The 24,862-nt window shown below is 33.4% G+C and overlaps 5 protein-coding genes across 5 annotated transcripts; 2 read left to right on the top strand and 3 right to left on the bottom strand.

Annotated features, from left to right (window-relative positions):
- The first annotated feature begins 680 nt into the window (after window positions 1-680).
- LOC121752936 (pectin acetylesterase 11-like) lies at window positions 681-6,559 on the top strand. Its single transcript, XM_042148040.1, has 13 exons — window positions 681-715; window positions 3,066-3,216; window positions 3,310-3,392; window positions 3,479-3,602; window positions 3,986-4,065; window positions 4,170-4,259; window positions 4,389-4,513; window positions 4,917-4,977; window positions 5,080-5,133; window positions 5,444-5,521; window positions 5,613-5,751; window positions 5,849-5,985; window positions 6,233-6,559. Exons 2-13 carry the CDS (start codon window positions 3,069-3,071, stop codon window positions 6,320-6,322), a joined length of 1,209 nt encoding a protein of 402 aa, XP_042003974.1. The 5' UTR covers window positions 681-715; window positions 3,066-3,068; the 3' UTR covers window positions 6,323-6,559.
- A 2,394-nt stretch (window positions 6,560-8,953) lies between these two features.
- LOC121752938 (uncharacterized protein At4g15970-like) lies at window positions 8,954-10,964 on the bottom strand. Its single transcript, XM_042148041.1, has 3 exons — window positions 10,683-10,964; window positions 10,085-10,474; window positions 8,954-9,595 (listed from the first exon to the last, which is right to left on the bottom strand). Exons 1-3 carry the CDS (start codon window positions 10,950-10,952, stop codon window positions 9,110-9,112), a joined length of 1,146 nt encoding a protein of 381 aa, XP_042003975.1. The 5' UTR covers window positions 10,953-10,964; the 3' UTR covers window positions 8,954-9,109.
- A 2,336-nt stretch (window positions 10,965-13,300) lies between these two features.
- LOC121750585 (uncharacterized protein At4g15970-like) lies at window positions 13,301-15,907 on the bottom strand. The gene is made up of 3 exons (XM_042145144.1): window positions 15,543-15,907; window positions 14,524-14,895; window positions 13,301-13,994 (listed from the first exon to the last, which is right to left on the bottom strand). Exons 1-3 carry the CDS (start codon window positions 15,834-15,836, stop codon window positions 13,509-13,511), a joined length of 1,152 nt encoding a protein of 383 aa, XP_042001078.1. The 5' UTR covers window positions 15,837-15,907; the 3' UTR covers window positions 13,301-13,508.
- Window positions 15,908-19,622: 3,715 nt separating this feature from the next.
- LOC121750802 (guanine nucleotide-binding protein subunit gamma 2-like) lies at window positions 19,623-21,076 on the bottom strand. Its single transcript, XM_042145413.1, has 4 exons — window positions 20,784-21,076; window positions 20,623-20,675; window positions 20,032-20,076; window positions 19,623-19,932 (listed from the first exon to the last, which is right to left on the bottom strand). Exons 1-4 carry the CDS (start codon window positions 20,934-20,936, stop codon window positions 19,851-19,853), a joined length of 333 nt encoding a protein of 110 aa, XP_042001347.1. The 5' UTR covers window positions 20,937-21,076; the 3' UTR covers window positions 19,623-19,850.
- A 430-nt stretch (window positions 21,077-21,506) lies between these two features.
- LOC121752408 (ribosomal RNA small subunit methyltransferase H-like) lies at window positions 21,507-24,628 on the top strand. Its single transcript, XM_042147468.1, has 5 exons — window positions 21,507-21,915; window positions 22,548-22,796; window positions 22,875-22,943; window positions 23,644-23,836; window positions 23,978-24,628. The coding sequence occupies exons 1-5, from the start codon at window positions 21,529-21,531 to the stop codon at window positions 24,379-24,381; spliced, it is 1,302 nt and encodes a 433-aa protein (XP_042003402.1). The 5' UTR covers window positions 21,507-21,528; the 3' UTR covers window positions 24,382-24,628.
- The last annotated feature ends 234 nt before the right edge of the window (window positions 24,629-24,862 follow it).

The raw sequence follows: 24,862 nt of genomic DNA, 5'->3' as shown, positions 1-24,862 counted from the left end.
TCAAATTGGAGCAACCCTAACGTCTCTCTCTCCCTTCTCTGCCATTGGAGTCTACACCACTGCTTCGCCCCCAAATAGCGTCATTTTCTCTGGAATTAGGTAGATCTGGAATTGCAATTTCAGCTTCTCGTTTTTTTTTCGTCTCTTCTTCTTATCTCCGTTCGTCTCAAGTCCCCTCTGCAAAACCAGTCAAGAGAAGAAAATTTACACAGCATCTTTTAAAATCTCTTTGCCTCGTCCTTTCTTCAGTGCCGTTTCTGTAGCTCTAGCGTTTATTCTAGGTGACTGCATGTTTCAGATCTCTAGTTAATTTGCATGTTTTGTCTGTTTTTTATTTGGATTTCTGTTTCTTATGCCCCACCTTACTCGCCATTCTGCTCGTGGAGTATTGAAATTTTATCTATGAATTTTGAATTACTTTGTATTTTTCTCGGTAATTTGTTCATGTCATAGTCCAAAGAGATCCAATCTGTGATTTCTTTCTCTCTTTTCCTAATTTATTTTCAAATTTCATCCAGATTACATAAGCTTCACTTTTACATGACAGAGTGACTAAAATAACAAGTATTTTCTAATTTAAAATTTGCAAACTTAAAAATCAAACGAATTACATATTCATCTATTTCTCTTTATTTATTGTTTCTTTGAAAACAGATGTAATATGTGACTAACAAGTTATTTTACTTGCTTGCAGCTGAAGTTGGGTGTTTTGAAGGTAAGCACTTCTCACAATTTTCTATCTTCGTCTGCTTATTTTTCTTCTATTGTCTTTATTCATGTTTCACTGCAGAAATTGGTTACAAATGTTGATTTCAAAAATTTAACTTCACTTTAATATAAACTTCAAAAAACCTCACTTTCATTTTGGTTAATGGATGATTTTTGGTTTGTCTGGTGTCTTTACAATACTTTGTGTTTTAAACACTGTAGCTTTCTTTTGAACAAATTATATTAGGATAGCCCTCACTGATTTTTTACTTCTTGTGTTAGCATTGTTCATTCTCCACTAGAATTTGTTTTTCTTATCTGAATAAGAAATAAGTGAAACAATGATTGATCTGAATTATACTAGTACATCACGTGTATAATGATATTACATCCCAATTATAATTTTTTTCTATTTTTTCTTACTTGAGCTATTGCGAATGTGTGGTAGTCACTGCATTATTGACTTTAGTAGTAGTTGGTTTCAGATCTGCAATTAAGATAATCTTCATTCAGGAAAAAATTACTTTATTCAGAAAAAATCATTAATTGTTAGTGCTTGTTTGGTAGAGACCTAATAATTCCAAAGTAGCAAAATTATTAGGCCTTAACATCAGTTTGGTAGCCAACCCTTGGGTAAACAAATTAATTCATCTGTGTGGCCTGTGTTTTTAATCTGCTCGACCAAAATTAGTTCTTCTTTCGTGATATGCAATCGTAGTGATTCTAGTGAATGGATGCGATTGTATATCTGTCTCGTTTTTTGGAACCCGATACTAATGCCTTTGACTAAAGTAACCCTCCACGTCTACCCCTCCACTCCCCCTCTCCCTTTACCGTCTTCACTCTCCCCGCTTTTTGATTTTGTTTTTGAAGTTTTTTTTTTGGATTTGGATTTTTTATTGTGTTTTTGTATATTTCTTTTACAGCAATTCATTGTTTTTATAGACTTTTTATTATTCACGTTTTTTTTATTTTGTTTTTGTTGATTTTTTATTTTTTCAGATTTTTTTTATTTTGTTTTTGTTGATTTTTTATCATTCAGATTTTTTATTTGATTTTTTTTTTGAATTTCTTCTATAGCTACTCATTGTTTTTATAGATTTTTTTGTTCGATTTTGTTTTTATTGATGCTTTATTATTCAGATTTTATTTTGATTTTGATTTTGTTGATTTTTTATTATTCAGATTTTTTTTCGATTTTGTTTTTGTAGATTTCTTCTATAGCTACTAATTGTTTTTGTAGTTTTTTTGGATTTGAATTCTTTTTATTGTGTTTTTTGTATATTTCTTTTACAACAATTTATTGTTTTTATGGACATTTTATTATTCAGGTATTTTTTTTTAATTTTGTGTTTGTTGATTTTTTATTATTTCAGATTTTTTTGATTTTGTTTTTGTTGATTTTTTATCAATCAGGTATTTTTTTTGTGAATTTCTTCTATAGCTACTCATTGTTTTTATAGATTTTTTATTATTTATATTTTTTTGTTCGATTTTGTTTTTATCGATGCTTTATTATTCGGATTTTTTTTTCGATTTTGTTTTTATAGATTTCTTCTATACCTACTCATTGTTTTTGTAGTTATTTTTGGATTTGGATTTTTTATTGTGTAGATTTCTTCTATAGATAACTACTCATTGTTCTTGTAGTTTTTTTTTTTGGATTTGGATTTTTTTATTTTGTTTTTGTACATTTCTTTTACATCAATTCATTGTTTTTTTAATATTTTTTCGACTGTGTTTACAACATAATCAGTAGTCACAATTAATATAATCAAATATATTGACTTATAGCATAGATTAGTTACGGATTATTTAATTATGCTTAAATTCGTCGAAGGCCCAAATCAGGAGGGGTAGTTTGGTAGGGTAGATAGCTCATCTATCTTGGGGTTATATAAACAAAAATGACATAAAGTAGTCACAATTGGTAAGAATCTATACATCATGTACCAGAACTACTAACTACTAAGGGTATATTTTATACATTATCTTAAATTTTATCTTAATAGACCTGGTATTTTTAGATCATGAATAGATGTACTAAACTCTGTAATACACAATCGACTCATTATACACAAATAGATGTACTAAACTCTGTAATACATTTTTCAATACTATTGCCCATCAAATGTCTCATCTGTGTAATTGGTTCTCACGATTTTGGAGATTTTTTTAACTTATTCTGTTGTATTTAAATTTGTCATTAATACATAATACCTAACTTGTTTTCTTAATTATTGTCTCTTAACAAGTGATTATACGTGGTATATGTAATTATATTTCAGTATTATATGTTATTTTGGGTATAATCCACGATGATGTTCATATCCTGGGTGTTGATTTTTTGTACACAGAAAATGACTGTGAGAAGTGAGATACATGGGCAAACCACGTCTTGCGTGACAATATATCTTGGTCTCGCGCTCCTTGCTTCAATAATAGCCCAAGTCAATGGCCAGATGGTGCCTCTTACGATAATTGATAAAGCACAAGAAAAGCTCGCAAGTATATATATAAGACAAACCACTCTAAAGTTTATTTATTTATTAAATTAAAAATAGGTTGCTAATTAATTAAATTTTACATTTCCCATCGTAGTTTGTATAGATGGGACTCCAGGAGGTTACCATTTTGATCCAGGATTTGGCGATGGAGCTAATAATTGGATTATCATGTTAATGGTTTGACTTGTATTACTTTGATGAATTATTTTTTAAAATAAAAGTTCCCTATTTTTGAATTAACTGATGTTTTATTATTTTGTAAGGGTGGTGGATGGTGTGGTCTTAATATTTGCCAATACAGAATTGGGAAAGATCTTGGCAGTACAACTAACATCCCACCTCAAAATTTTGAAGGAATTTTATCTTCGGATCAATCAATTAATCCAGGTAACATACTATTTCAAATTTGTGTTTTTATTGAGATTTATCATTGTTTAAGGTTGAAACTGGAGGTAATTGTTGGAAAATCACGGTGTTTGATCAAATTTTGTTCCAACCCGCAATTTTGTTCTCAAAATATCTCGTGATTATTTTTTTGTGTGAAGATGTATCTGATATTGAAATGATAGTAAAAAAAATCGTATTGGACACCACCGCCGATTATTCATAATGAAAGCATGTCGTTTGATTGAAAATATGAACAATATAATTGAGAACAAATCCAAACTTCTTGAATTTTATAGGAGATTTTCAAAATTGCGCAACAAATCAGAATATAACAAAATTCTATGATTATTTTAGCAATTTAACAGCAAATTTAAATATCTCAGACTTTTATAATTGGAATAGAGTTTTCATCCGATATTGTGATGGTGGGTCATTCATGGGAGATGCTCAAAGAGATGATAATGTAAGTCATACCATAATATCATTGCATTATTATTTAATTGATTATTTGAAATTCCGACTCCATAATAGCGTATGTTTCCTAATAAATCTAATTTATATTGACAGGGACACATTGTGGAACTTAGGGGATTAAGAGTTTTTACTGCGGTAATGGATGAGCTGTTGAACGTAAAAGGAATGAAAAAAACAGAAAATGTATGATTATTTACTTATGAGTTTTTAATCACTATAGATTTATTATCCCTATTTATAATTTTGACAAAATCGTAGAAGTAATATGCTAATAAAAAATATCTCTTACCTAAATGTTGATTAAATTTACAGGCTATTCTTGCCGGTGGTTCGGCTGGTGCACTAGCTGCTATATTACTTTGTGATCGGTACCGAGCACTTATACCTGATGCTAAGAGAGTGAAATGTTTGTCGCAATCTGGTTTCTTCATTCGAGCGTGAGATTTTCAATCTAAATTTATTTGCGCAATAGTTGAAAAATCATTAAAATTTGGATTTGTTCGCAAGACAAAATTTTATAGTGCAATTGGATATGATATGACAACTGATAATAAATCATACATATGCGTCTGCTGGTGAACTAAATGACATCTTCAATGAATATAAAAAACAATGACTATGAGTGTAAAACAACTACATGTGTATGAGACCGAATTATTCCTCATTTTAAATGCGAACAAATCCAAGCTTTATAGTCTTCCGTCTGATTTTTGGTTACAGGACAAACCACAATTTAATTAAATTTCATGTTTTTTTGGGTAAATTGCTTGAATTATAGTAGTTCATATATACTTATATTGGCTGCCATCATTAAACCTTTTTGTGTTTATCTAAAAACAGAAAAGATTTACCTGATGCCAACAGAAGAGAAGGGGGTTTCGCACATATTATTGATTTCCATGTACTGTATTTCAACGAGAAATATTTAATTACACATCTCAATATTATTTTTATGTATTCTTTCCTTGCACAATTGACATTTGCTTTTTGTTCTTATATGTAGAATATGATCGATGCATTGCCCAAGTCATGCACCTCCAAAATGAATGCAAGTTTGGTAAGTGAAGGTAGTACTAGATATGCATGTATATAATATATCTGATAAAAAATAGTGTCTCCTTCCATAAAAAATAGTCCCACGATATCAATTTTGGAATCTTTTTAAACCATAGTATCATTACACTACTGAGGATATATATAGGTCTCACCATTCACTTTTTGTATGTTTCTAGTCCTATATGTACTTTAATGATTTCGTATTAAAACTTGTGTCGTTCCAAAATCTCGACTTTTGGGGAACATGGATGGGGTTGTTTATATTAAGAGTTAAAAGACGATTTATTTATTTGTTGGATAATGTTTTGCAGTGCCTATTTCCAGAATATGTGGTTGGAGATGTTCAGACACCACTCTTCTTATTGAACCCCATTTTTGATACATTTCAGGTAATTTTAGTATAATAGAACAAATTTGAGAAGAATTAAAGAAATATTTGGGTTAAACAATTTTATTTTTTGTCACATAAAATTACATCAGCTACAACATTTGGTGAGACCAAATCCTCCTGAGCTTGATGGGTGGAACACTACTTGCATCAATAATTCACTTGATCCATCTCATCCTCCTTGTCCTGATCTCACTAGATGCACACCATCCCAAATGCAACTTGTAAAAGGTGTAGTAGTATTTTTAATTCCTTACAAAACTATAGTAATATTATACTATGATACAAAATTTAAATGAAATCTGATTTATGTCAAATTTAATTACAGATTATGGGGGTGCACTTTTAGATGCAATAAATGAAATTCAAGACATTCCATCAAGAGGGCTCTTTTTAAGCTCTTGCTATGCTCATGATTTTGTTCCGGCTACTTGGAGTGCAGCATCCTACAGACTGCAAGATAAGGTAACTCTTCTGATTACCATCTCTGTTCACGAAAACAGGTCTAATTTCACTATTTTGGTCTGTTTCTATCCAAACTAATTTTTATCTAGTTTTCATTAAAATCTACCACCAAGATTTTTTTTGTGGACGAGGGTAGTATATATGTTTTTAAAATGATTAAATGTAAATCGGAGTCCCTCTTTTAGTATATTTATTTCATTTCAAGATAGGAAGACATCAATTACTTAAATTTCTTGTATGTTTGCAGACTATTTCACAAGCCTTTTCTGATTGGTATTTCGATCGAAGTCCTGCTAAAATGATAGACAACAGGATCGATGCTCCTCTGAAGTGTTGATTTTGGTATTTCGATTGAAACAATCGGATTGATGCTCCTATTTAATGACTGCTAACCAGTACTAGTGTTTGGTTTCTTATTTAGTGCATCTTCATGGCCCAATGTAGGCTGAAATCTGTTTGGTTTACTTTAATGATGTATGTGTGTTATATATGCTTATAATGTTTATTACCAACATTTCATGGAAAAATATTTCTATAACTTTATTATAAAAAAATACTCCGTAGTGTTCTTGAATCTTGATAAATCTTAACTACTTTTTTTAAATTAATTTTTTGATGGTATGATTACACTATTGAACTATTAAATGTTGTCAATTATGGAGTACTATATCAGTATATTGCTGATGTGTGTTTATTGTTGATGCGTGTTTGTAGTTTTTGCAGATTTTTAATTAATATTTATAGACTAATTTTAATAAATAATTTTATAATAGTATTATAAATCTTGAATGAAATATAATGGATCGCACGGGTGATATACTAGAATAAAATAGAAGTAGTTTCTTCATTATTTGTGTACAAGTCTCTTTATAAGGATGTGATGCGACGTTATTCGATTTTAGTATTTATTATTAGTATTTGAAAGCTTAATCAAGCAAACTATAATACTCCCAATATAGTCTAAACTATTCGACGTTATTTGATTTTAGTGTTTATTATTAGTATTTCAAATCGATTTTCTAACACTAACAAAATACATTTACATATATCAAAATGCTGGTGCATAGAAAAAAAAACTTTAAGCATTAATAATTTGCAATTATAAAACATCTACTGTACTCTATTTGTCCAATAAATATAGACGCTCTTTCCATATTGGTCCATCTCATAAAAATATTCCACTTCTATTTTTGGAAATCTTTTTCTATCTAATGAGATGGTTCTCATCCTTTATTTACTTCACTAACAATATAAAAAAAATTATATCTATTTCTCTCATACTTGTGTATTAAAACTCACAAGTCATATCGTTCCAAAAGTATCAATTTTTATAAGACGGGTGTATATAAAACACATATTTATTAAGACTAATATAAAAGTGTAAGGTTTTATTAAAAGTATTACAATAGATAATATATAGGTAGTTATTAAGACACATAAAATGCACTTATTATTGTTGTAATAGAGCATGCGCATCATAAGTTACAGGTTTATTTCATAAATCATTGAATCAGGCGTGATTTGTGAGGTGGCGGTGAGTTCCGATAGGTTTCACAAAACTTATAACACCGGTCACCACAGTAACTCTGACCATTACAAGCGTCATAGCAATTTTGCATGCAAAGAGGGTAATAGTCACCGTCGATAATTTGCGCCGTTGCGTAATTAGCAGCAATTATAAGGACTATTAAAATTATAACCACATTTCCCATTCTTGACGATTTCATATTTGCTAACTATTTCTACTATTTTTTCTATGGAGAAGATAAATAAATATATATGAGGGTGCATTTTTCTATACAGTTTTGCGTTTATATATACTACTTTTCATTCACCTCTCATTTATTTATGGTAACGTAAATAATTAATTTTCAGGAGAGGGGGTTGTCAAATTTAAGGTATTTAATGAAAATTAATGTTACAACTCAGCCAGCGAAACCATATTCTAGTGGAGACACCTCAATGAGAAAATATTCCATGGTCTTGGTACACCAAGTTGGCAATATAACTTGGTGTCACTAATTAATGCACAATTAGTAAAGTAAGAGAGAAAAAATGGTAAAGTAAGAAAGAGAATGAAAAATGAATAAAGTAAGAAAGAGGAAGAGAAAAAGTAGTAAAATTAGTGTCAGTGGATTGTGAGGTCCACGCCTAAAAATAGAAAATTTCTAAAATTTCTATTTTTAAGAGACAGGTCCAAAATGAAAATGGTTTCTATTTTAAAATATGGAGGTAGTATGTACTTAGTAACTTAGTATGAAAGTAAAAATTAAATGATAACTATTTAAGTACGTAAATATATTTATACATAGGAGGAAAAAATATTACTAGCAATTTTTATATTTTAAGATTATACAATATTCCATAAAAGTGCTTTAATAAAATTTTTAAGATTTTAATTCATTAAATAGGTTGTATATTTACTTAGTAACTTAATATGAAAATAAAAATTAAATTATAACTATATAAGTGTGTCAATATATTTATATATAGGAAGAAAAAATATTGACAATTTTCATATTTTAAGAATTAAGATTATGCAATATTCTATAAAAATGGTTTAATAAGTATCTTCTAAAAATACTTGCATTAGTTGGCATGTCTAGTTATTTATATTTCCATTTGTCAAAAATTAAATGGTTGAATACACCACCTTATAATGACACTTTGGTGTATTTTCTCAAAAACTAGGCGGTGCAAACAAATAGAAGAGTTTTGCTTTTGCATCATAATCGGAGGTAAAGACGACTTAAGATAGAAACTAGTACATTGTATGTTTCCAAAAGATAATTTGTTAAATCCTTGATATAGAGTGGGACGTTGTGTATTGTTCAAATAATCCAGACCATAATAAAAAAGTATGCAAAGTTCGTTTTGTAAACGACCATTAGCCCTAATTCATATCACAAATTTTCGTATAGTATAACATGCATATTAACTACGATGGTTTGAAAATTTATTGCTCAAGTATTAAATATGAAGTTGTGATAAATGTTACAAAAAAATTGTTGAGATAAACTTTCATAGTCAAATAGCCTTATTGGTAACTTCATGTAAACTTGTCAATATTGAATACCCAATCTTGGTCTAATACAGTTAGTATAAAGCAATTAAATTTTTTTGGTTAGTGACAAATTCTGGGAACGGTCCAAGATGTAGTAGTGGAATTCCTATTTGAAGATGGCAAATCCATATACCTTTTCCAATCATGGATGATCATGGTAAGATCATGCATCTTGTTTTGAATGCCTATGCAGCAATTGGCATGCATGGTGATCACCTCATCCAAATCCTTGTTGGGTTCACAGAATCCCCCGAAGTAGGCCGTATCCAAGAAACGGAACTCTAACCCTATTTGGTGGACTAACAGGTTTCCCTTTATCATGTTCAACACGTCTTGGTCGTGTTTGCCTGGGAAATACTCCCGCGCATTGTACCAATACTTGTATAACTCGATGGTCCTGTTGTTGGATTTCACGTACGTCAACCCTGTATTTGCGGTGTTGCTCACATCATTGTAGTTGGCGATGTAGTGGTCGCACGACATCTCGATATCCCCATCGGTGTAGAATTTTTTGAATGGATTTCTAAACCACATCACATCTGCATCCTAAATGTTATAAAGTGAAAAAAGATCAATATAAATACTACTCCAAAATTGCGTTGTGATTGCAATTTTTTGGAATTTGGTTAAAATTAGATTTGAAGTTTATAATATTCTTCATTTGTTTGGTAAAATTACATAATTGATGTAACTATTTGTACCGTATAAATGAAGTCGTATCCCAATTCAAGAACAGTGCGCATAATTTTTTTTTGAATGGATTTCTAAACCACATTACATCTACATCCTAAATGTTGTTGGCAATTGAAACATAAAATAAACGTAACAATATCACATATCGATGAACACAAAGAGCTTAATCCACTATATAAGTCTCACTCATGGGCCTCTCCTCCTATCATCAATTGACAATATAATGCATTGAAATTGCAACTTTTTGGAATTTGGTTAAATTAGATTTGAAGTTATAATACTCTTATTCGATTCCAAATAATTGGTTTGGTAAAATTGCATAATTGATGTAACTATTTGTACCGTGTAAATGAAGTCGTATCCCAATTCAAGAACAGTGCGCAGAAGCTCAATCTTTCGCCACGTCATCTTCAGATAATCCTCGCTCATGAAATACGCCTCGCCGGAGAAGTCCACGCCCTCCGTCGTGACAGCGTAGCAGTGGAGGTGCGCCGCTGCCTTGCAACGCTCGTACGCTGTCTTGTCGAACGCGTAGACCACTAAGTGATCCAAGAGGTGCGCCGTTCCATTTCCGATCTTGAAGCTCTCCACAAATAGATCGAAGACGGAATTTGGTTCCGTCCACGCCGCGTTTAGATTCGTGATTATCACCGTCCGGTTGTCCTTCATCACTGCACTTCTCAACGTCTTCTCCAATTCGATATTCTCGTCTTTTGGCCGTGGGGACTTGACCTGAAAATTTTGGATATCCAGTCCCCATTTTGTAATTTTATAATAAAATATGAGTAGATTGAACGTACATAAGAGTATATAGTAATGAACGGACAAAAATGAAAAAAATGAGAGGCGCACTGCCAGACGAAATAACTAATTGTCACCAATTTACAAAAAAGATCTTACATGCAATCAAATAATTATAAGAAAGCGATGAGACACATACCAAAGAAGTAGGTGGCGGAATAGGCGGCATGTATTGAGGAAACGAAAACAAATTAGCATTGGAATTAAGGTTTCGAAAAAACATGATAGGATAGTTAGATTGGTTGAGAATAAGGAGGGTTGTGCCTAACACCACAAGCATCAATGTTATTTTGATAGCCACGCCGGAGAACATATGCTTGTGGTTGCTGTCACGGTGGTAGCTGACGGACTCAAGGGTGTCGCCGTCGCCTTCGGCAGCGGAGCCATCACTTGTTGCTGCTGGATGCATTTTCTATTCAGATTGCATTACTACCCTTATTAGGACTAGGATTATATAGTGCCTACGATATTATAAAGCTCAAATTTCAACTTTGTATACTATTATGAAAAATGCCAAAATTAAATATGCCCTAGCTAACTATGTGGATTTTTTTTGTCAACTATGGCAAAAGTCCGCTGTATATCATAATTTATGCGAAATTAAATGAAAAATGATAAAGTCCGAGATATACTATGCTAAATTAAATATTCGTTTGTATGTGGGTTTTCAACTATGGCAAAACAATAATTTTATTCATCCCGCAAAGTTTCCATTAGTTGGCTAATAAAAGATTAAATATAGAAAAATGCAAAAGACAGTATATTTTGATTTATGATTACAAATTACTACTGCTGATTGGAGATATTAGAAGAGCATATACATTTTAAATTCTATAATTACCTTGTTTTGACCCCCCCAAAAAGAACTATAAGCCTCCGTTTGGTATACGGAATTAAAATTAGAATTGGAATTGGAATTTTATGGAATTGAATTAGAAGGAATTTAATTCAATTCCAATCTTATGTTTGGTAAAGTGAAGTAATTTATATGAAATTGAATTTGAATAATTTGTGCACACACTATACGCAAAATACAAATACTTCACACACACCGCACACACTTCACACACACCGCACACACTACACTATACACAGAATACACACACTGTATACAATATACACACACTACACAAAATACATTCAATGCACACAATACACACACATTGCACACACATACAATACACAAAATACACACACTGCACACACTATATAAAAACACACTCCACATACTACACACTATACACACACGCTATACACAAAATAAACACCCTACATACACTATACAAAAATACACATACTACACACATTACACACAATATACACACACTACACAAAATACACACTATACCCAAAATACACACATTATTCACAGACTAAAATTTCAAATTTGGTTCAGTTTAAAATTTTGGAAAATTTTAGTTTTTTTATTCAAATCGGGAAAAAAATCTAAAACTGAAAAAAAAAATCTAAAAATCGAATGCTTGAAATGTGTAAAATGTGTGTAAAGTGTGAAGTGTGTGAAATTTGTGTAGTGTGTGAAATGTGTGTAGTGTGTGAGATGTGTCCAGTGTGTGTAGTGTGTGAAACGTGTGAAATGTGTGTGTGTGTGTGGTGTGTGTGAAATGTGTGTAGTGGGTATATAGTGAAGCTATCTAATTTTATAAATATTTGGAATTCCAATTTTCTACTTTTTAATATGAAATTCAAATCATAGAATTGAAAAACTTGAAATTATAATTCAATTCCAATGGAATTCACAAGAGATCACATATATTATCTCATGCTACACACACAAACATGATAAGTGATGGTGGGATCCATAAGATGTTATACGTGATCCTCCTTGGTAATAATAATAAAACTGGCAATTTTTGTGCGTCGAATTTGCAATTATTAACAAAAGTTGGGTTTTTTTTCATGGCCACAATCTTGTTTCATTTATAAAGCAATTAACCTTCAAAAAAAACACACACAAATTTGACCGTTTATTCAATTCCCAAAAGAAGAATTAGGTAACAAACATGCCCAAGCATAATACGCAATTTCGTAATCACGAACTGTTTACAATTATTGACCTAAATGGATATAGATAGCCCCTATTGTAATACCAAAAATATAGGATTAGGCAAAATTTATTTTTTCGATTGAAAATGAAGGGTTTGAATTTTTTTTGTTGTAGTTGAACTCAGAGTCAAGAAAGAAAATTGGTCAAAAGATAAACAAGGGAGAAGCAAATCAAATCCCAAAATAATTCATCCTAGCTAAAATTTGTTGTAGTTAGCACACGCAATTCTTTCTCTCGATTTCCTTCTTCTTCTTCTTCTTCTTCTTCTTCTTCTTCTTCTTCTTCTTCTTCTTCTTCTTCTTCTTCTTCTTCTTCTTCTTCTTCTTCTTCTTCTTCTTCTTCTTCCTCTTCATTTGCGTCGCCAGTAGTTTTCACCACTGCCGCCCTTCTTCCCTCTCCTCCCAACAATGCTGCTACTGGTAATACAAGGTGAAGGTGTTTCTAGTGATTTAAATGACGATTATCACTTGATATTATTGTTGTTATATGTGACGAATTGTGATTACTTATGTGAACGTTTTATGGTATACTTATGCCTATGCTTGATGTGAAACAATGTGTAGACGAGTCAATTAATGTGAATCCCTCAACTATATATAGTAGTATTACATCTACATCCTATTATTCTATCAATAAATGCATGAATTAAATCCTCACTAAGATGACTCGAATGAATTCTATTGCGCATATTGTAAAACAAACAAAACTAAAATATTATTATAGCTCTACATTTGAGTACTAATTAAAAACCATCTCGAGTTTATAAAACAATTCACTTTAAGAAAATACAGCTAATTCCATTTGTTCAATTCCTTAGCAAAAGAATTTGTAGCTGACATCCATGCCCATGCATAATACACAATTTTGTAATTATCACAAGTAGAGAGAGATTTATATTGTCTAGCCACAAATTCTAGGAACTGTCCAAGATTTAGTAGTGGAATTCCTATTTGAAGGTGGCAATGCCATATACCTTTTCCAATCATCGATGAGCATGGTAAGATCATGCATCTTGTTTGGAATGCCGATGCAGCAATTGGCATGCATGGTGATCACCTCATCTAAATCCTTGCTGGGTTCACAGAACCCCCCAAAGTAGGCCGTGTCCAGGAACCGAAACTCCAGCCCGATTCGAGGGATAATTGGGTTGTCCTTTATCATGTTCAGCACGTCTTGGTCGTGTCGGCCCGGAAAATATTCCCGACCGTTGTGCCAGAATTTGTAGAACTCGATGGTCCGGTTGTTTGATTTCACGTAATTGAACCCTCCATTTGGGGAGTTGCTCACGTCAGTGTAGTTGGCCCAATAGTGGTCGCACGCGATCTGAAAATCCCCGTCTTCGTAGAATTTTTTGAATGGATCCCTCAACCACATTACGTCTGCATCCTGGTTAATTTTCCCATTTCAAATCATTATCGAATTCTCTACTTGCATGCTGATTGAATATTTACACATAATTTGGCTCATGTTAAAAATGTTAAGTAAATATAAATCAACTTTTTCACTACCGAAGCACACGTTTATTTTGTTTTATTTTGAGCTAATCTAACATAATTCAATATTAACTTTCATGAATTGATTAATTTAGTTTTATTTGATCTTAATCTTCAAATATTCATGAATGAATGGGTTAAAGAATTAAGTCAAGCCCCGAATTGTTAGGCGTAGAATATGGGCTTTTTCAAGCCGATAGCGGCCCAATACATCAGCATTCGGACCGAGCTTAATTTTTTTTCAATCGATACTAATTCAATAATTTCGGTTTAAGTATTATACTTAATTCCTACGCGAAAGTTTCAATCTATTTTATTTTTGATAAAATAAACTTTTTTTACTCACAAATCGCGTTTTTATAACTCAAATAATTTATAAAAATTAATATTCCATTAAATCAAGGGGGTGAAGTGCAAATTACCGTGAAGACGAAGTCAAATCCCAATTCGAGAACAGTGCGAAGAAGATCAATCCTTCGCCACATCATCTTCAGATAATCCTCGCTCATGAAAAACGCTTCGCCTGAGAAGTCCACGCCCTCCGTCGTCACGGCGTAGCAGTGGAGGCCCGCCGCCTTGCACCGCTCGTACGCCGTCTCGTCGAACGCGCCGACCACCACGTGATCCAACAGGTGCGCCGTTCCGTCTCCGATTCTGAAGCTCTCCAGAAATAGATCGAAGAGCGAATTAGGCTCCGACCACGCCGCGTTCAGAGTCGTGATTATCACCGTCTTGTTGTCCTTCATCGCCGCCTTTCTCAACGTCTTCTCCAATTCGATGTTCTCATCTTTCGCCTATTTTCAATTTTGTAACCAAAAATTGCTCAAAAATGTGCTCTGCATTTGTTGCTTTGGGAGGGTAATTATAAATTAAGTATTATCGACTTTTTTATGATTGTTAGAAATCATACTTAGATTTCTGGTGGAAAAAAATATTACTATTACGAAAAAAATATTTAGTTACTCAAACTTTGGTATTTCACATATTTAATTATTTTTTTAAAAAATATAAATACAAAAATGAATGTGAAAAAGTATTTTTTTTCTATGAGGACGATACATTACGCATTTAATAACTAATTGCATATTAAAATAGCAGCGCTCATGCATATGAAAAGTCAGATTTAGTAGCTACAAAAATAATTAAGCAAATTTGTGAATAAATTGACTATGGAATTTTTAAACAATTCGACGTTGATATATAGCCAAATTGGTAGGGTCTGTTATGGAAAATATGCAATTAGACGTCGTAAATAATTTAGTTTAATACACGAGCTTTCTAGAAATCTTTTCCCCAAGTCAGAAAAATGGACCCCTTCTAACTTGATTCATTCTTCATTCAAATCGAAATATAGAATATTGATCAGTAATTTGTTACATTTAATAATGAAATAGAAGAAGACCAAAAGTTAGTAAATATTTATCCACATAAATTAACATACCGGAGAAGAAGGCGGGATTGGCAACGTGTATTGATGAACTGAAGACGAATCAGCACAAGATGCCCCCGAGAACGAACTATGGTTCCGAAAAAACTCCAAAGGATAGCTAGATTGATTGAGAATAAGGACGGATGTGCCGACCAACACAAACATCAATGTTATTTTGATAGCCACGCCGGAGAGCATCGACTTGTGGTTGGTGTCGCGGTGGTAGCCACCGGACTCGAGGGTGTCGCAGTCGCCTTTGGTGGTGGAGCCATCCATACCACCGCCTCTCGTTGCCGATGATTGCATTTCTTTTGGCCTTCTCTATTTCGATTGCATGACTAATTTGATTAGGATTTGGATATATTATAGTATATAGTCTTACCTAACCAATTTAGTCAATCTTTCACTTTGTATTCTACCGGAAATTAGAGTTGTATACTTGGTATTATAAATCATGCTAAATTAAATAAGCACTCATATGTGGATTTTCAACTATAATTTAAAATATATTAGTCGTTGTCGTCTCTTCATCATCCAATTAAAATATTCTATTGGTTGAACTTGATATTCGACACTCAACCTATTAAGTTTAATTCATTAGCTAAGAGGAGAAGAAATGTAAAAAAATATGAAACGCCGTCGATATAAAGTATTTTCTTCTTAATTTTTCCAATTCAATATGCGTTACCGGAAAAAGTAAATGAAATTATTTGGATGAAATAATCATTTTTGTGATTAAATGGAAGTGACTTATTTAGTTTTTACTTGCACAGGCAATGAGGTAAGGTAGTAATCTTAACCTCGACTTGCGAAATCTTTAATAACAACTATAATAATAATAATAATAAAGTGAATTATATAATAGTTCTGAATTATTTAAAGATCATTGATTGAATTGATTCCTACTTACAAAAAAATAGAGCTTATTTAATTGATGTTGTCTGTGGTTTTAAGTACTTGTATATTCGAATGGCGTGCTTGACTAAATGGACAAATAAATTATTGATGGTCTTTCCAAGATTATAAGGGTTTAGGGTTTTTAATGTTAATTTTGATAGTTAGGTAGTATTTGCAATCGAAGTGTAAAATGGTGTCGGTTATCGCTAAAGTCGCTTCATTTCCCTCGAGAAAAGTAGGCACCACGAACTTGCAAGAAATGTCTTCTTTTTTTTATTGCCTTCAAGTATTAACAATTATATACTCCTATAAAAAAAAAGCTAATTCGCACTGTCACTAGCTGTTATTAAATGATTGATAATTCGAATTTTTAATTCGCTGTTCAAAACAAAATAGAAATAAAATATGAACGTGATAAATGTAAATAAACTCATCATTCTCCACATGAATTGGATTTCTTTGATTCATAGGACATTATCATATACTCTCTCCTACAATTGTTTAACTTTGACTCTATACAAGTATTAAAAAGATCAAGATATATAGGTGTAAAAAGTTGAGAATGTGATTCTCGTTTGTACATAGTAATGAATGTGAATAGAATGAAATGGATTAGTAGATCGTGAAATTTACTGATTACATATAGTAAAAAGTAGATGAGATGTATAATGATGAATGACCCAAAATGAAAAATAGACATATTATCATATTTAGCCTTGTACATGATATCAACGTCCACTATTCGACTAATTTTGGTGGATTCATTATTTTAGAATGAGCATATAAATGGAGCTATCGATGTTGAATGTGGACATATGTTATTATTGATGCTGTTGATATTAGGATAATTACCACTTAAAACTTTTTGTTAAATTTAGCCCACTCTTATAGTTTTTCAAAGTAGAATATAAAATCGCGTGTTTCCAAATTTTCAATTTTTTGCAATTTACCCACAATATTCAAAATCGAAAATCATGTGACACAAAAATCACATTGGTTCGGATAAATTGATGTCATTTTCATCGATACTCAAAATAAAATTTTGTCATTTTATCCGAAACAACATCGTTTTGTTGTCACATTAATTTTGACCATTATGGAACAATTCCAGAAAATGAAAGTTGTAATTTCATATTCTAGTTTCAAAAGTTACGGACTTCCAATTATCAATGAAAATATGTGATTTAAACGATAATTATCAATGGGTATTTAATTTATGGTATATGTATGCATATGCTTTATTTTAGACTCATCAAAGCATATTATAGTTATTGAGTTATAATTAGGGGAGAACACATAAATAAATAATGGTAGGGGCTGTGATTTATAAATTTTGTTTAAAGTCCTATATTTTGGATGTTTTAGATTATTTATAGTATGTTTTAGATTATTTATAGGGACTTTTACATTTCCATTAAACTTGACTAAATTTTAAAAATTTATAAAAGAAAAAGGTTTAAAAAATAATTTTATTGAGAGCTTTAGCTCCTCCCGACTTACACATGGGTTTGCCCCTGGTTATAGCTAAAAACAATCTTGAGTTTAGAAAGCCATTCAACTACATGCAACTACACAATTTTGTAATTATCACATGTAGAGAGAGACATAAAATGTTTAGCCACAAATTCTAGGAACGGTCCAAGATCTAATAGTGGAATTCCTATTTGAAGGTGGAAGGGCCATATACCTTTTCCAATCATCGATGACTATGGTAAGATCATGCATCTTGTGTTGAATGTCTGTGCAGCAATTGGCATGCATGGTGATCACCTCATCTAGATCCTTGCTGGGCTCACAGAATCCCCCGAAGTGTGCTGTGTCCAAGAACTGGAACTCCAGCCCGATTCTGTGGATAAACGGTTTGTCCTTTATCATGTTCAGCACGTCTTGGTCGTGTTTGCCTGGAAAATATTCCTTGCCATTGTACCAGAATTTGTAGAACTTGATGGTCTGGTTGTTCGATTTCACGTAGTTGAACCCTCCATTTGGAAAGTTTCTCACGTCAGTGGAGTTATCCCAATAGTTGTCACACGCGATCTGAAAATCTCAGTCTCGGTAGAAATTTTTGAATGGATCCCTCAACCATATTATGTCTGCATAATTTTCCCATTTAAAATCATAATTGAATTCTACTCGGATATTGTTTGGATATTTAAGCATAATTTGGTCCATGTAAAAAAATGTTAAGTAGATATAGATAAACTTTTGACTACCAAACCACGGCTTATTTTGTTTGATTTTGAGCTAATCCGAGATAATCAAAATTAACTATCACGAATTCATTAAGTGCATATAATGTAGGGTAATTAACTATAAATTAATTTGACCTTTTTCTTCAAATATTCACCCATAATGATAGACCCTTCATCTATCGGACTAGAGCACCAACGATTTGTATGGAAACGAAGAACAAGAATGATTACGAAGAACAAGATAAACCCTAGTTGAGGTGCTAGGGGGCGATTTCCGCCAGAACCGGGGAACGAGAACAAGTAATTAACTTTATTTCTCAATGAACGAAAATACGATAGAATTCTATTATATAGAATTCTAAACCCTAACATATGTCTTGCTAATCAAGAAACACATTCACCAAAATGTTTCCTTAAAACGTGCACCTTCTCTTTGTGATCGGGTTAGGTAATGATTTTAATTCATTTGCTAATATACCATATTTAACTCTCTAGAATTTAATAATTGTCTAAGAATAAATATGTGTATATAAAATGTGCTTGTATAATTGTCTTTCATAATGATTTTCTTAAGAAGCAATTGCCTTTCATAATGATTTTCTTAAGAAGCAATTGCCTTTCATAATGATTTTCTTAATTCATGCGAAAATTTCAACTAGCTTATTTTATTAGAACGGCCATTTATACTCTTTTTGCCTTGTAAACATATTTCACATGAATAATACTCTCGAATCTATTCAAGATAGAAATTTTATTCTATGTCTGTCTACAAATAAAATCTGACATTATCCCTTTATGATAATAAGATCCACACAACTTACTAGTCTTGCTACAAATTTATTATTCTGCCTACCGTATTAGTATTTCAAACATGTCACAAAAAAACAAGTCTGCATACATACATTGATTTGAATAAGCAAAGTTGAGTACTGGGCTCATTCAAAGCAGGAACCCAGTATTTGACCTTGTTTAGCCAACTACTTATCAAATCAAAATAAATAAATAAAATCAAAACATTGATTTCTTATAACTTCGTAATTAAAATATTTTGACACTAGTTGAGACAGATAACAGTTGACTTCGACCAATTCAAATACTTGTACAGTGACAATTGTGTGAATAATCAGATGAATACAAGAGAGCAAACAAGCTTACATCCATCCTCTCTCTAGCTTCAAGAATCATCATATACTATATGTTTACATAGGAGATGAAGACGAGAAGCAGATGCTCAGATCCACCGGCGCCGACTACGGGAGCTCTGCGCGCCTTGGAACCACCTATCCCAGTCGGCCTCCACCGGAGCCCTAGTCCTGCAATAAACAATATAGCATGATTTAATTAAGCAATATTACCATAATCCACTTAATTAATTATATCGTTACAAAAAGACGAGCTGATTAATTCCTTACACCGGAAGTAGAGCGTCTGGAACTGAATCCACGCTTGCGAGTACCCTGTCAGTCAAAATAAGAACACGACTAAGTTATTGCACCTACTAAAATAGCGTGCATTACGTCAGACAAGACAGAATGAGTATAGAGGTAAAATGAATAATCGTGAGATAAAATGTAACTTGGCACAGTTGAGACGGAACAAGATACATTATCACGTGTCAAGCTATCTGAAAAAAAGACAACCAAACAAGTGATAAAAACATACTTCTACTATTGTCTACTTCTTTACATTATAGTTACAACCAAACATGACTACCAAACAGTCCCTAAGAATTAGTTTGATCCTTCAGGTACTTTAAGTCTTGTATTATCTCATTTATCTAATCAATCAAAGTAAACTCCCACTGATCATTTTGCCTCCAAACAAAATTGGCCTTGTTGTGTGAATATGCAGATTGAAGATTATTGCAACTAATATTAAAATGTTGAACTGACAATTAGTGAATTTTTTGGCACCCAGATAAACAGTTTGATCCTTCTAATGAAAGTAGATTATCTAATTTTGTAAAAATTAAAAACAATTAGTAGTTGAGAGAGAGGGTTTACTCTGGACAAACAGTGGATACTCCGCCAATAGTTTCTAATTCATCTAGCTCATCCTGCATAATATAAAAATAAAATAAATAAATAAGCAAACTCTTCAATGTCAACGAATTGGGAAAACAAATTGCTCCAACAACGAAATAGAAGGTGAACAGATTGGGTGCCTGCATAATTTGGATTTGCTGATTGAGGAAAGAAATTGCAGCTAACATTCTGTGCTTTCCCATATGGCCAGAAGTGGAGGATGCCATTGCCGATGAGGCGGCTGAGCTGCGCTTGAGGGGCTGTTCGCCCGCTTGCGGCGGAGCTCGATCCATCTTGGCGGCGGCGGAGGCGGTGGTGAAGCGATTAAAAATGGAAATGGAAATGGAAATGGAAATGGATCCGGCTGAGATGAGGAGTGGGTGACATGGAAAGTGGTCAAAAGTCGAAGCAGGAATGCCGAATCTTACTTGTTTTTGTGGGGATAATTATGAGCAATTAAACAATTATTGTTTGGATAAGCTTGCTCATTTATTAATATTCTCGATAGGAAATAACATCAATTTTAATACAATAAATTAGTAAAGTGGAGTTGTATAAAATACATATTGTTACTGTAATATGTACTATAACATATTTTTATTATAATTTTACCTCGAAAAATCATGTATAGTGATATAAATGAGGAGTTAAATTGCAAATAAAATCACATCCAATTTAAAAGTATACACGATTTATTAAGTTGTCTGCACCAAGTAATAAATGGCACGTCATTATTAATTTTTAAAAGGTCAATTACTCCATAAAATGAAAATGGGTTGGGCCATAGGGTTAAGATATGGGCCTAGATATTAATCGAATAGCAGCCCATAATACTTTGTGAATAAACCTTCATTCTAAATTATTTCTATCGTCTTCTTCACTCCCATGGCATTGCCAGCGGCTTCAGCTTCTGCACAATCAATCTTCAAAAAGCTGCTGCTTCTCAATTCTCCGCAAAAAATCATTCTCGCTCGATTCTCCACTTCTTACACAGCTCGAGCAGTGAATAGTGCTGTCAGAAACAAAGGCAAAAGCAAGAGCAAAATCAAAAGCGAACCCAATCAGCAGCAGAAGCAGAAAGCAGAGCTGTTAGTGAAGAGGCGAACGCGGTCAGATAGAGAGCTCGACGAGGACGTTTTCTCCAAGCACTATGGGGATGATACTTCTGCTCATGTCCCCGTCATGATCGGGGAAGTGCTCGACGTCTTCGCCACCGTCAACCTCAAATCCTTCGTCGATTGCACTCTCGGCGCTGGCGGACACTCCGCCGCGGTTTGTCAATCTCTTTGATTTGCTTAATTTGTTCGAGTTGATTATTTGCTAATTCAATGCGTGTATGTTGGTAATGTGGTGATATTTTGGGGTAAATGTGATAAAATAAGAGATGATACTAATTTGATAGCTTCTATGAGCTGGTCGGAGGTGTGATTTTTTTCGTTGCATTAGCCTCTTGGAGAAATAGGAGTAAGTAGGATAGTTTCTGCAGAAATTAAGTTTTAGTTTTTCCGTTTTTATCCTGAGTTCGAGTATTGAAGTTGGACATATAGTTAGACTGTATGAGACGGGAATGAAAATCCACAACATCTAGAACTTTTAGGTAATTCGAGTACTGGCATTAAGAGAGGGTGCATTTGTGCAAAATCACAGTGTATGTGGCCTTTCCATACTAAATTGGATGGTTTCATGTATCAGATCACAGGTTAATGTAGAAGTGTAGAACTGAAGTAAGAAGATTGTACTGATGTTCATGCTAAAACTTGTGAGATAATTAACACAAAGAACAGTGGGATTAATGACGTTTCTGCAGCTATTCAATCGCGTAATTTGTGGAGTACTACTTGACTGTCTTATGGTTGTCCATCAACTTAATATGGCTAGCTAACTAAAGCTCTCTTGAAATTCAGATTATTCAGGCCCATCCAGAAATGGAGTTTTATGTCGGATTTGATGTTGATCCAGTTGCCCATCAAATAGCTCAGAATAAAATTAATAATGTGTTGGACAAAGATTCAGGCCACTCTAGAGCACACTTACAAGTTCACACACTTGTGAAGAACTTCAAAAGTATTAAGACTGCGCTTCATGATATTGATGAGAATCGGTCTCCAGGAGTTCAAGGAATTTTGATGGACTTAGGAATGTCATCCATGCAGGTACACTGGAAACCATGTTTCATACTCCAGGAGTAACACTCCATCCGTTTAAATACTTTTCTCACCTATGGTCTGCAGGTCAACAATGCTGAAAGGGGATTTAGTGTACTATGTGAAGGACCTCTGGATATGCGGATGAATCCCCAGGTAACTACTGCTGCATCAAGGCCATTATTCCCTTCATAACTTTTTTTTAACTCTATATGCAGTATGATAATTTATGTTGTATATAGAAAGATATATAAATTCTAGATTAACTAAAATAGTGGCAGAAACTATGCAGCTTTTTATTTGATTATGTAAGGGACATTTCTGGAAAAGATGTTAGACATATATTGTCAAGATGGTCATTTAGTTTACTGTGTCATAACAGCCGAAGAGAAATGAGTTATTTAATTAGAGTTTTCAGTCAAGCAAACCATTCATTTATCCCACACAGTGGAGAAAAGGAAGAATTAGAACAAAGCAAGACAATGTGATACCCTATATGTTGACGGCCATCAAATTTATTAATTCTGTGGGATACTATATTGATAATCCCACATAACTTGATTCTACAAATGATATTCAACATGTGGTAAAGATCATGTTTATGCACTTCTGCAAATGAATAGAGAAATTTCAACTGGTTATATCCTACTATTGTAATTGCATGTTATATTTATTCTGGCAATTATTTGTTAGAATAGCATGACTCATGTTCGCTTGGGCTACTCTATTTTGTTTGTGAGTAAGATTATGGAGTCAATGGCCAATATCATTTTGAGCTCCATTTTCTAGGTGTCCCTGGTTTAAATGAAACGTTCATTAGGTTTGTCCTTCAACTGACCAGAGCAGGGTGTGACAGGCTAGCCTAAAGGCCGAAGACATTTTAAATTTATGGCCAGATGCTGAATTGGGGCGAATTTTACGGGACTATGGTGAAGAAAGCAATTGGTTCACTCTCCACAAGAGAATTGTTAGGGTTCGGTCGACTGGTGGATTGCATACTACACATCAATTAGTTGACCTCATTCGAAACTCAAGTTCTTCGGCAAAAGGTGGATCCTTTTGTGTTCCCATTCTATTGATTTGTGCTCTGTATTTGCCTGTGTATCTTGGAAGACCTTTTAATTATATGAATTTTGATCTTTGATAAAATCTCCTATGTTCCACTTGACACGAATTCTCCATAACTGAAGGAGGAGGTAGGCAGGGATGGATTAAGACTGCAACACGCGTGTTTCAAGCATTGAGAATAGCTGTGAACGATGAACTCAACACGCTGAAGGATTCCATCAACTCTTGTTTTGATTCCCTTGGTCCTGGAGGAAGGCTGGCCGTCATATCGTTCCATAGCTTGGAGGACAGAATCGTGAAGCAGGCATTTCTAGACATCATAAACCATTCTGATGACGGAGCTAAGCAATTGAACCATTCCGAAAAATTGGATTCGTACAAGGAAAAAGAAGCATGGATTAAACAGATTGTGCGAGGCAAGGATGGAAATATCCTAACAAAGAGACCGGTGACACCATCTGAATCCGAGGAGAGACTGAACCCTCGAAGTCGAAGTGCTAAACTTAGGGTTATTGAGAAGGTATGATGAAGGATGTGCATATCCTTCAGATGTACCATTCATTTATCAGTTTAATTTATGTTTGTAGCCAATTGATAATTCATCTTTTAGATCGAGTTTCTCATACTCTCACTCTCTCAATCTCAAAGGGCTGTTTATACTAAAAATGTCAACATGATCAAGGGATCTAAGATGTTGCTTGACTCCAATATGTAATAATCCCTTCTTCTGTCTCTGATTTTTGATTTGCCATTTCAAACCTTTCACGATTAAAGTCTGTTGTTTATACTATAATTGATAAGTTATACTCATGTTAGGCCATCCGCAATGGGGCGGACGATGACACGCCCGATGGCGAGCATCGTCCGCCCCCGCCATCGTCCGCCCCATTGCGGGTGCGTGACATAGGCCGCGGACGATCGTCGCGCCCTATACTAAGGGTGCGGAGTATAGCGCGGACGATGTCCATCGTCCGCCCCACTGTGGGCTACGCGGACGATGGCACGCG

This window comes from Salvia splendens, chromosome 10 (genome assembly GCF_004379255.2).
Source record: "Salvia splendens isolate huo1 chromosome 10, SspV2, whole genome shotgun sequence".
NCBI classification, from domain to species: domain Eukaryota; kingdom Viridiplantae; phylum Streptophyta; class Magnoliopsida; order Lamiales; family Lamiaceae; genus Salvia; species Salvia splendens.
The sequence above is the reverse complement of the archived record's forward strand: the minus strand, read 5'-3'. Positions and strand labels throughout refer to the sequence as shown.

Bases quoted from the DNA above. Each gene is read 5' to 3' on its own strand.
- LOC121750802 (XM_042145413.1), bottom strand. From the start codon at position 20,936: ATGGATCGAGCTCCGCCGCAAGCGGGCGAACAGCCCCTCAAGCGCAGC. The intron at 20,676-20,783 runs GCACCCAATCTG...TATATTATGCAG, and splicing joins AGCAAATCCAAATTATGCAG to GATGAGCTAGATGAATTAGA. The intron at 20,077-20,622 runs GTAAACCCTCTC...TTTGACTGACAG, and splicing joins GTATCCACTGTTTGTCCAGA to GGTACTCGCAAGCGTGGATT.
- LOC121752938 (XM_042148041.1), bottom strand. From the start codon at position 10,952: ATGCATCCAGCAGCAACAAGTGATGGCTCCGCTGCCGAAGGCGACGGC. The intron at 10,475-10,682 runs GTATGTGTCTCA...CAAAATTTTCAG, and splicing joins TTCCGCCACCTACTTCTTTG to GTCAAGTCCCCACGGCCAAA. The intron at 9,596-10,084 runs GTACAAATAGTT...TATAACATTTAG, and splicing joins GATACGACTTCATTTACACG to GATGCAGATGTGATGTGGTT.
- LOC121752936 (XM_042148040.1), top strand. From the start codon at position 3,069: ATGACTGTGAGAAGTGAGATACATGGGCAAACCACGTCTTGCGTGACA. The intron at 5,134-5,443 runs GTAAGTGAAGGT...AATGTTTTGCAG, and splicing joins CCAAAATGAATGCAAGTTTG to TGCCTATTTCCAGAATATGT. The intron at 5,522-5,612 runs GTAATTTTAGTA...AAATTACATCAG, and splicing joins CCATTTTTGATACATTTCAG to CTACAACATTTGGTGAGACC.
- LOC121752408 (XM_042147468.1), top strand. From the start codon at position 21,529: ATGGCATTGCCAGCGGCTTCAGCTTCTGCACAATCAATCTTCAAAAAG. The intron at 22,797-22,874 runs GTACACTGGAAA...TATGGTCTGCAG, and splicing joins TAGGAATGTCATCCATGCAG to GTCAACAATGCTGAAAGGGG. The intron at 23,837-23,977 runs GTGGATCCTTTT...CCATAACTGAAG, and splicing joins CTCAAGTTCTTCGGCAAAAG to GAGGAGGTAGGCAGGGATGG.
- LOC121750585 (XM_042145144.1), bottom strand. From the start codon at position 15,836: ATGCAATCATCGGCAACGAGAGGCGGTGGTATGGATGGCTCCACCACC. The intron at 14,896-15,542 runs GTATGTTAATTT...AATTGAAAATAG, and splicing joins CAATCCCGCCTTCTTCTCCG to GCGAAAGATGAGAACATCGA. The intron at 13,995-14,523 runs GTAATTTGCACT...AAAATTAACCAG, and splicing joins GATTTGACTTCGTCTTCACG to GATGCAGACGTAATGTGGTT.